The sequence below is a fragment of the Lycium barbarum genome, chromosome 5 (assembly GCF_019175385.1).
Source record: "Lycium barbarum isolate Lr01 chromosome 5, ASM1917538v2, whole genome shotgun sequence".
NCBI lineage: Eukaryota > Viridiplantae > Streptophyta > Magnoliopsida > Solanales > Solanaceae > Lycium > Lycium barbarum.
Window position 1 is genome coordinate 139,503,829 of NC_083341.1, and position 11,147 is coordinate 139,514,975.

The 11,147-nt window shown below is 34.4% G+C and overlaps 1 protein-coding gene across 2 annotated transcripts; it reads right to left on the bottom strand.

Moving 5' to 3' along the window:
• Positions 1-5,672: 5,672 nt before the first annotated feature.
• Positions 5,673-10,291, bottom strand: LOC132642822 (uncharacterized). Of its 2 annotated transcripts, XR_009583350.1 has the most exons (4): positions 9,922-10,291; positions 6,405-7,231; positions 6,145-6,311; positions 5,673-5,972 (listed from the first exon to the last, which is right to left on the bottom strand). XR_009583350.1 is itself a non-coding variant. In XM_060359849.1 (3 exons), the coding sequence occupies exons 2-3, from the start codon at positions 6,244-6,246 to the stop codon at positions 5,715-5,717; spliced, it is 360 nt and encodes a 119-aa protein (XP_060215832.1). In that variant the 5' UTR covers positions 6,247-7,231; positions 9,922-10,291; the 3' UTR covers positions 5,673-5,714. The 2 variants fall into 2 exon arrangements, 1 of the variants encoding a protein (XP_060215832.1); XM_060359849.1 differs by having other exon boundaries at positions 6,145-7,231.
• Positions 10,292-11,147: the final 856 nt, after the last annotated feature.

Consider the following 11,147-nt stretch of genomic DNA (forward strand, 5'->3'; position numbering starts at 1 on the left):
TCAGGAGGCATCCAATGCCAAACCAACTTAGATATAAACCAGCATTATCAAGATCATTGTCTTGATTACATATTCTGAAAATTGTGCTTCCAACTCAATTATTTTGAGCAAGCAACTTTGTAAATGTCAAACTGCCAGTTGACAATAAACATACATGTGACCGTCTCATAGATGCATCTATTTAAGACATCACATTGCAGGTGAAGGGGCCCACACTCACCTTTTATATTTTTCAGAATTTTGGGGATTCAGTCCCAACATTAGCTGGTGTAATCAACTTATCATGAGAACAAGCAACACAAACAAATTCTTGAAGAATCTTCTAGTTCTTCAATATGTTTTTAATACTCAATTAGCACATCAGATTTAAATCAGGACGATCAAAATGGTCTTGTCAACTGATAAAATTATCTGTACCTGTAAACTTCAAGTTTACTATGACGAGTGCTATTTCTTTTAATAAACTTCTGGTTTGCTGTTGCATGAAATTTTATGTCAAAACTTCTGGTTTATTGTGACATGCGATCTCATCATGCTCGGGTAACGCTTTTACACACGCGACCCTACCCGTAATAAGTTGGAGATATTCAATCTTCCAATCATCTGTAGTCTCAATATGATGACCATTTTTCTCGCTAGTAAACTTCAGGTTTACTATAATTTATTTTCCGATCGAAATAATTATGATCTGAGATGAATGGTACTATCATATATAAGCTCTTCGAGAGACATTAATTTGTTCACCATAATCATATATTATTTGGACACTGCTAGTGTCATGATACTTGTAAATAAATAATTAGCTCTTCTGGAGCCTTTGATCATTAATTTCTATTACCAAAAATTGTATTAATATTTCCCCTTTTTCTACGCAAGTAAGAAAAGTATTTCTCATCTTTGAATATAGCATGCGTTGTTCCACTATCAATTACACAAATATCTTCATGATTGGTCATTGATCCAAATAATATTTGAGGATTTTCCATATATTCTTCAAAACGAAAGAATAGGCAAAGTAAACACCGAAGTAGATATTTTGATTAGACAAAGTATTACACACACTTTATTACATATATATGGAAACATAACCACAATAGCTAATACAAACGACATGTATGAAATATCTAAGTTAATACAGATCCATCACCGATCAGATGATCTATTTTTCCTTCAGGGAATTCAAAGAAATCTGCCACATCTAGATGCATAGGCTCAACATTATCTTCAGAAATAAAATTTGCTTCGGCATCCTTTTCTGCCCTTTTGAGGGAGGATTGATATAGCTCAACAAGGTGTTTTGGCGTACGACAGGTACGTGACCAGTGCCCTTTTCCTCCACATCGGAAGCAATTATTTTCTGAATTTTTCTTTTGCACAACTTCATGCTTTTCATCCTTCCTTTTACACTGCTGGTGGTCAAGGGTATTATATGGTGCAAAACGAGAATCATGATTAAAATCCCTTCCTCGACCACGACCATGACCACGACTGGGGCCACGACCTCTTCCACGCCTAGAATGGCGAAAATTTGCCTTATTCACTTCAGGGAATGGGGCAGTACCAGTGGGTCGGCTTTCATGATTTTTCATCAATAATTCATTATGTTGTTCAGCCACTAGAAGATGTGAGATTAAATCAGAATATTTTTTGAACTTCATCTCTCGGTATTGCTGCTGCAGGAGCATACTCGAGGCAGGAAAAGTGGAGAATGTTTTCTCCAGCATATCAAGATCAGTAATATTTTCACCACATAATTTCAATTGAGAAATAATTTTAAACATAGTAGAATTGTATGCCTTAACAGATTTAAAATCTTGGAACCTTAAATGGAGTCAATCAAAACATGCTTGTGGAAGTATGACCAACTTCAGGTGATCATATCTATCTTTCAGATCATTCCACAGCGTAAGAGGATTTTTAACCGTGAGATATTCCATTTTTAAATTCTCATCAAGATGATGGCGGAGGAATATCATTGCCTTAGCACGGTTTTGGTTTGATGCCTCATTTTTATCTTTGATGGTGTCTTCCAGACCCATCGCATTAAGGTGAATCTCGGCATCAAGAATCCAAGACATATAGCTATTGCCGGATATATCTAAGGCTACAAATTCACGTCTAGAAAGATTTGCCATTAGTAATGGAAAACAAAGAAATCAATACCTTCGAGGCTTGTAAAGTATTTGCTCGAGATGACAGAGTCTCGTGCTGATAACGTGTTATAAAATAATAACTATAAAGTAAATATACGGAAGAAATATGTAGAGAGAGAATATGTAGAGAGATATCAGATTATCTTACTTCTGCTCTTTCAACATTACATCTGTGCATCCTATTTATAGAGAAACAGGAAATGAGATATTTTGAGATATTTTGGGATATTTTGGGATATTTTGGATATCCACTATTTGGGATATTTTTGACAATACTAGCATTATTGAGTTCATTTTACCATAATGATACAACCTATAGCTGCGCAAACATCCACAGCAGAACAACTTAATTTGACAAAAGAATCTTCTCCTGTACTGAAAAATTAATTTCTACTGTAACATTATACATCACTAGGTAACAAACACTTAGACACTTCCTTCAGCATCTAATTGTTGTTTTCGTAATTACACAGTAAAAATTGTTTTCAAACAGTGGCGTACACTGGATTTGCGTAAGGAGTGCCAATCTATAGTCACAAATCCTAGGTTCAGCTTAAACGGGACAAAAGTAGCTAAGATTGGATTGTCAAAGACCGGATTCCTTTTCTTAATACTCTCCTTATGTCTTTTGGTCAGGTACCGTGGGTTCTTATTCCAAATTGATGTTTAGTTTGCATTGGCCCAACGGGCACGTGGGGCCAGTGTAGATAGGTCAAAAAAATTTATTTTTTATGTATATATACTATATATTAAACTCCGTTTACTTCTTTATATTTCAACCTTTAGCGAAAATCATGGTTGCGCCACTGCTGAAACACATCCATGATAGACCTACCAATACACCACATGCATGGCAACGTTACCCCATCAGATTTTAAGCAAACCACAATTAAATTTTATCTGATTTAAGTATGCCAAGAAAATAAAAATACAATCTTGATTTAAAAATCCTATAGAACCAGAACCATAAAAGCAGAGAGTTCTGTTAACAACGAAGAGAACAGTAAGTAAAGAAAAAGAAGATGAACCTGAGAATGAATGTGAAGAAACTGAAGAGATCACGCTTACATGGTTAAATCAAAGGCGTCAGCATATATATATATATATATATGGTAAAATGGAATAATTGCCATTGCCTTCTTTTTAGTTTTGTAATAAGACCATAGTTAGGCCCTTGTAGAATCTATTTTAGGGTAAAACATGTCTAACGTATTGGAAAGGTTTAATTTTGTCTTCCTTCCCCCGGATTCCAATTGCCCTTACCCCCAGTTTGGATGGTTCTTTCCCGTGGTTCGTTAATGTATTGTTTTCTATGAAATCATATTTGTTTCTATTGATTCTAAAATTATGTTGTATGGTGTTGTAATTCCGTGGTTATATAACTGTGAAAAAAATTCAATTTTTGTAATAACGAATTTGGTGATTTTTGCGTGGTTACGTATTTCATTTCCCCATTATACCCCCACCCCACCCACCCACCTCCCTGCCCTACCACCCCCACCACCCACGCAATGACCACCACCACCTACTTATTTTTTAAAGTTCCTATTTTATCTTTTATCTTAGTTTTATTAATATATATAAACTAGTTTGTAATTAAGGGTTAAGGGTATTTTAATAAAACTTACATGTTATTATATAGTACCATATAGTCAAACCAAACAATAAAAATGTTATTAAACTACAACAATTAATACAGTCAATCCAGACATTATATTCATTAATACAGTACAGTACAATATCATACTATACATTATGAAACGTTGGCCATGGGTAACGACCATCAAACATAGGCTTAATGTTAATTTTGGGGTTAAAAATGTCTCTCCTTCCCCCTATTGTACCCAAGTTGTCCTTTACGGTTAAAAATGATGATGCTCTTAATATAATTATGAGATGACATATGCGTGATTTTAATTAAATAGATGATACTGACTTATTGGTCCATGTGGATATTGAAACCAGTCCAAAACTAACCTAACCTATCAAAATTTATTTGTTTGAAATTAATTGTCGAGTCTAGATTTTTAAGAATTCATAACAAGGATAAAGAAGATGAGTTGAACCTAGATCTTCAATCAACTGAAGCTCATTTGCATTGATTTTGAGCCAAAAATTGCAGCTTCAAATAAAGATGATATTATTGTCTTTTTAATCTATTCAGTCGCAAAACGTGAAACATTGAAAAAATTTGGTATGAACAAATGGTTTCTAGTTGTTTTGGATTAACCAGAATGGATGGGGTTATTTATGGTTAGGGCCACATGGAGCAATAAATTAATGTCACTTATTAATTAAAGCCCCACATGTGTCATCTCATAATTATGTTAAAATGAGGGGCATTTTTAAGCCAGAAATTAACGGTAAGGGCAATTGGGGCCTAATAGGTGGAAGGAAGAACATTCTTAATCTAAAAATTAACGTTAGGGCCAATAGATGGAAGTAGAGCAAATTTGAACCATTTTTAATATGTTAAGAGTATCTTTGACTATTTCCTGTAAACGTTGAAAATACAATATTTTAACCAGTAGTAAAGAGCGAGAAGAGAGACATCTACGGAGCAATATTGTTTGTTTGATTTAGTTTTTAACTACTAAAAGTTCCATATATTTTTCTTTATTTCCAGAAATTTCAAACAAGATTGTCTTCTTTAGAATATTTTCAATTATTTGACTACCTAAATGCAACAAAACAATAACACCTACTAGAAATCAATTAAAAAATGATCAACCAAAAAACCGTGGCGCGTGAACTTGAAGTTGGTAATTAAGTAAGAAAATGACACTAATGAAACTCACTGGATATCTGCTTGCGCATACTAAGGATAATTCTATATATCCTATTGCAAAAGTTTGCTATGTAAGTCTGATTATGTTTGATAGACACACTTAAGGACGAGTTCAGGGGTTCAATATAAACAACGCTTAGTTAAGATGCCAAAATGGAAAAAAGGTAGAACTTTAGGGGGCTGCATATGCATTAAGCCTTGAAGCAAACAATCAGTGCCAATTCATGTCATGTCTCATTTCATAGGTCATTCGATAACAAGCATAAAATTTAAACCCTCAGCATTGTCACACTGAATCCGTCAATCGCCAAATAGGAAAAAGGACAACCTTTTACTGACAGAGCATTTTTAGACAGGATTGCAGTCTAAGTTAAAAGACAATTTCCACTTCAGTTGATGCCCGGTTAAATTTTGTTACTTATGCAAGTGCTATGAGTTTTGTTTGTGGAGAAAATGCATCAAGCTTGCCAAAGCGAATTCATCAAGCAAAGAATTTAGCACATAAGAATAACTTTGAAATAAAAAACCAAAAGTCTCATTTCATAGATATTTCAAGAACAAGCATGAAATGCAAAAACCAGTTCCCACTAAGCATAATGAAACAGATTAGTCAAAACATTCGTCCAGATTCACTTACGGGAAAGGCGAAACACAGCCTTACTACTGCATCAACGTTCATTTCTATTCACATGTTTAACTTCCAAAACAGTTTAGCTAAAGATCATGATGTGATTGAAGACTCGTGAAGATCCAGCAGGATTGTGATATGGATACTAATCGATATTATACACAACTTGAGCTTTAGATGACGCCCGCTGAAATTTTGTTATCTCTGCGAGTACTTTGAGAGATTTTTTATTTTCCATTTCACATGGCCTGATTACCATTCTGACCAGTGCTGGAGACTTGGCCAATAAAACCTTGATAAGCTGCATTTCAGCCTCTGCTCCTAGTACATCGTAAAACTCAACTTTCCTCAGCTGATTAAATGTTATATCTGAGAAGCTTGCACGAATCTCATCAACAACATCCTGGGGCACAGGTTCATAACAGTCCTCATCACTACTAACACGTACCTCAGAAAGATCGAGAAAAACCCATGAATTTAAAATTGCTAATCTGATGAGCATGCAGAATAAGAAAGTTGTTGCATACGAAAAACACATAAAAGAGGAAGAGAGAAAAATAAACATCATTAACTACCTCAATTTCAATTTCTTCTAAATTTGGAGAGCTTCTTATTAAGCAAAGAGCAAACGAAAGATCAAAGAAATCTCCCAGAGTACCCAAGCCATGCAAAGGCATTTAAGACAGTTAGGAGCATAGGGAAGCCTTGTTGGTATAGCTTCAGCTAGTACATTATCCACGTCCTAGGAAGAAAATGTCAAAAATCAGGATCACTCAAACCCCAAGATGGTACATCTACGAAAATGCATTACAATTAAGTCATGAAGCAACATTACCCATAACTGATTCCAGCAGAGATTCTCGAGAGCAGGAATAGAGGCCAAAATCTTGGTAAGATCATGTTCTGCCTCTACCGAAAATGTTGTAGGCTCATATGTAACTTTTGAAAGAAGGGGAACATTTTTAGATGTAAAATGTTTATGTTGCCTTCGAAAAAAAATGACCTCAGATTGGGAGCATTAATTTCAATGTGGTTTGAATTACGTAAATCTTTCAGCACCAAAATCTCAAGCAATGGGAGATTAAACTCCCAAGCAATTTAGAAGAAATTGCGACTTCACTTAGTTCTAGGGTAATTAACCTATCAAATCCCTTAAAGACTGGTGGACGGCGTATTAGATAATGCTTGAGACACAGATGCCTCAATTGCGAACATGCGAAAAGTGAAGGTGGCAATTTGTATCTACCCCGGTATGGAAGTTCAATCACAAGATGTTGAATGCCATTCCTAGAGAGGAAATAAAACAAGTTGTCAATATTAGGACAACCATGCAAATAAGTAATGGAGAGGGTAAACTTTGTAATTGGTTCTGCATGAAGGGTCAAAATGTGGTAGATAATCTTTGTAAAGTTACTTGTAGGGTATGTTAGACTTTTTAATTTTCCAAATTAAGTGTTTCATCAAGCCTCAGTCATGGAAGTCTGCACCAGCTGTGTCTCCATTTCTTTGATAAGATGTTTGTCCTCACAGCTTCTTGTAAAGGCAACCTCATTAGAATGTCATCAATTACACTCTCGGGAATGTTGCTAAGTATATCGGGGGGAGATAACTGTTGCCTTTTGCCATTTGAAGGCATAATATTAAATGATTGCCAACAATAATCTGCAAAAACTAAACAAGAATACAATAAAATCTCCAAATTGTCCGGTTAGAGTACACACTATGCAGACATCAAAAAACTATGTGGTTTTCATACTTATTTCTTGTGTTTGGCAAGTAAGTAGAAATATTGTCCCAAAAACAGTTGTACATAATCTAGGTAAATGCTATGGCGGATGGGGGTGTGGAGTGCTGAGGATGGGGGCATTTTTATACCAAGAAAATAAAAATGCAATCTTGATTTCAAGATTCTATAGAACCCCAAACCATAAAAGCACACTAGTTGTGTTAACAATGAAGAAAATAGCAAGTAAAAGTAAAAGAAAAAAAAGAGAAATATAGAAGACGATTCACCTGAGGATTAATGTAAAGTACTCCTATAAAGTTCTTTGATGGATGGCGTATTAAGTTGTCTTAGTTGATGCTTAAATTGGTGAAATCCATAAGGCAACAGCATATTGTAAAAGAGATTGAATAAATTGCAATTTCCTCCTATTTTTAGTTGGTAAAACTACAGTTAGGCCCTTAGAGAATTTATTTTAGTAGGCGTTTGGACACAAATTTGATTGAAACTTTGGAAAACAAGTTTTTGAAGTTGAAGCTGAAAAATGGTATTTGAAAGCTGAGCTTGTGTTTGAACATGTCTTTCACCTGAAAAAAAGTTAGATAAAAACTAACAAAAGAATCATTCTACTATATAACAAAAGTAATGTTTTAGAAAAAAAAATATATTGCCAAACGACTCCTTAATGTTATATATCCATGTAAAAAATTGAGTAAATTTCACTTAATTCCGTTAACCTTTAATAAATGGGAGACAATACCTCCTCCATTTATTAAATAGGAATGGTAACCCCTTTGAGCAGCATTTTTCGGTGAGCATTAAAATTTTTATACAAGAAAAAAGATAATGCCTTTTTTTTTGTGCTTAATATTCAATAAACAAAGAAATTTTCATTAGTTTCATAAGATATTAAAAAGCAGTTAGCTCCGATCGAAGACAAACAAAGTTGGCCATGTCTGTATCTATATTTTTAGCAGTGGAGGAACCACCCTTGTTCAACCAACCGATGTTAATTTACACCATTTTGTTGGACAACTTTTTACGGATGTAATCGTTCACTCCTGTCACACCCCTTTTTTGCGCCCCCGCGCTATAAACGCGCAAGTTTTTATTATTAAAGGGTTTTTCCATTTGAAGTGACGGTTTTGAAAAAGGGATTATTTATTTACTCAGAGTCGCCACTTGGAATTGAGTTTTTGTGTTCCAAGTCACCTTATGAATCCCCATCAAAAGGAAATGACTCTTTTATTATTGGTCCGCGAAAACAAAAGACCGGGTAAGGAATTCTGTTGATCGGGGAGAAGGTGTTAGGCATTCCCCGAGTCCCGTGGTTCTAGCACGGTCGCTTTATCGACTTATACTTAGCTTAAACTATTTTTGGATAAATTATGTCCCGAGCCTTGATTTGCTTGTACTTTTTATTGTTGAACTTTTATTAATCTTAATCCGGACGCGTAACCGCATTCTAGATCTTTTAAGTGTCTCAAAATAAGATGTGTAACCGCATTCTCAATCGAAACAAGATTAATTATTAAAACGAGTTTGGCCAAGGTACGTAACCGCATCCTTGAGTTGTTTAAGCGTCCGGATGCGTAACCGCATTCCGAATCTTTTAAGCGTCTCAAAGTAAGATGCATAACTGCATTCTTATTCGAAACGCAATTAATTATTAAAACGAGTTCAGCCAAGGTGCGTAACCGCATCCTTGAGTTATAAAAAAAACGTCTCGAAATAAGATGCGTAACCGCATTCTTAATCGAAACAAACGTCTTGAAACGTGCCTAAAGCTCATCTAGCGTTAAAGGTAATTATTTGTCTCTAAAATCCGAGACTTATTATTATTTTTCACTCTTTTGACAACGGGTCTTAAAGCATGTTCACAACCTATCTCGCTCCCTTAAAATTATTTTTTCAACTCTTTTCTTTCAACTTTGCGACGGGATTTGAAATAAATTCGTATCCCATCTTGCTCGGGCTCTCAATTAATTAGTTAGGCCATTGAAAGTTAATAAAGGCTGAAGAAAAATTTAAAATCAAAGCAAATCAAAATAGGCAATCTATGAATGGAACCTAAAGAATATTATTGCCTAATATTTAATATCCAATCATGCAAACTCAAAGGGTCATTCTCTGAATATTAACACTCATTTGAAGGCACCGAAAAGTATACGATGCAAACAGTAAAATATTTTTATCCTTACTCAAACTTACTTGTTTCCACAAAACAAAGAAAACATGCTGGGAACCCAAGTCCCTCATATCAAGCCAAAAGAAACAAACCTATAACTAACTAAATAAACGAACACGATTTCTAAATATTAATCCACGTCGCATGTGTTTTCAACCATTTGCTCGCTTAAATCATAGATCAACAGAGAACGTTTTTAGTCTAAAAAAAAGATTCTTAATTTTTCATGTTTTCAGCCAACTCAACTCTTGCTTTATAAATCTGAACTCTCATGCTAACTTTCAAATTAACAATGTAAAGAAATTATCAATCCACCTCAAAATGAAGCTAACATGCCAATACATTAAAGGTAGTACTCAAATTCAATTAGCGTAATTACGGAATCTCAAAGAAATGCATTCATTCATGGTAAATTTAAAAGCAAAGGAGTAAAAGATGGACCTTTAATGGAGTAAAACCTTCTTCGTTATATTAATAACGGACCCGAGCGTCGGTTTACAGAGAAAAACAAAAGCACGCTGACCCTACTTGAAAATTGGGCTGTTCACCCGAGTTTGACGAACCTCACTGAACCCGAAACTGGTGGTTTGTCGGACTGTTTTGGCTGGGTATCAATGATGTTTTAAGGGCTATTTTTCAATGAGTTTATCGAGCTGTTTTCAGCTGGCTTTTGGAGCTTTTCAGTGGGTCCTTTGTGCGGTAAAAATGAGGTTCTACATAACTGTCTATGGTAGTGACCAAGGCATGATCTTGTTTTATATTAAATGGTGAATGAGGAACGTGAGAGGAAGTTTTTCTTTTCTTCGAGTGAATTGCGGCTGTATATGGATGGAAAATCAGGTTTCTATAATTAGATATTTATATGGTGTCTAGGCTAGGGTTTTGAGTGTGTTATTCCTTTTCCCAAAATGTCCACATGAATAAAAATATCTTGAAGGATGAAAGGAATATTCCCTTCCAATAGGGTGAAATTTTGCCAAGTGACGGGCCATCATTGGTTCCATTTTTTTTTTCTTTTCCATTAAAAGGATATATAAAATACCAAAATAAATATATTAATCAACTATTTTTAAACCAAAACTAAGAAAAAAAAAATAGATTAACGAAAAATCCAAAAAAAAGAATTAACTTAGAAAAACTAGATTAAAAGAAACCTATTTTTTGTAATTTTTCTTTCTTTTAAACACAAAACTTATACCTTGAAAATAGCGAATATTTTTTGTCCTTTTTTTTTTTTTCATTTTCACAAACAGACCTACTAAAAATGAAATAATAGTTAAAATCCAAGATTAGACTAAAAAGAAAAATTAATCAATAAGACAATGAAAACATTTCGAGAGGGTAAAAAATTACGTGTCTACAACTCCCGACCATAAAAGATTAAGGGGGTTAAGACAAATTTACTCTAAAAAATTCAATATTATAATCAATCAGTGGCTAGAGTTAGTAGATAAAATTAGCAGTTCATGGAACCAAAAGTAAAGAGCAAGAACAGAGACATCTGAACTGCAAATATTGTACTTTGATTTAGGTTTTAACTACTAAAATTTCTTCTCTTCTTTTTCTTTTTCCCCACGCGATTCAAGCGTATATAAATTAATGTACGCCAAATACTCTTTACTACTAACTGTTGTTACTCTTCAATTATCTAATCACACTGCAATAAA

Excerpts from the sequence above, each read along its gene's own strand:
- LOC132642822 (XM_060359849.1), bottom strand. The coding sequence starts at position 6,246 with ATGCCTTTGCATGGCTTGGGTACTCTGGGAGATTTCTTTGATCTTTCG. Across the intron at positions 5,973-6,144 it reads TAGAAGAAATTGAAATTGAG|GATGTTGTTGATGAGATTCG; the intron begins GTAGTTAATGAT and ends CCTGTGCCCCAG.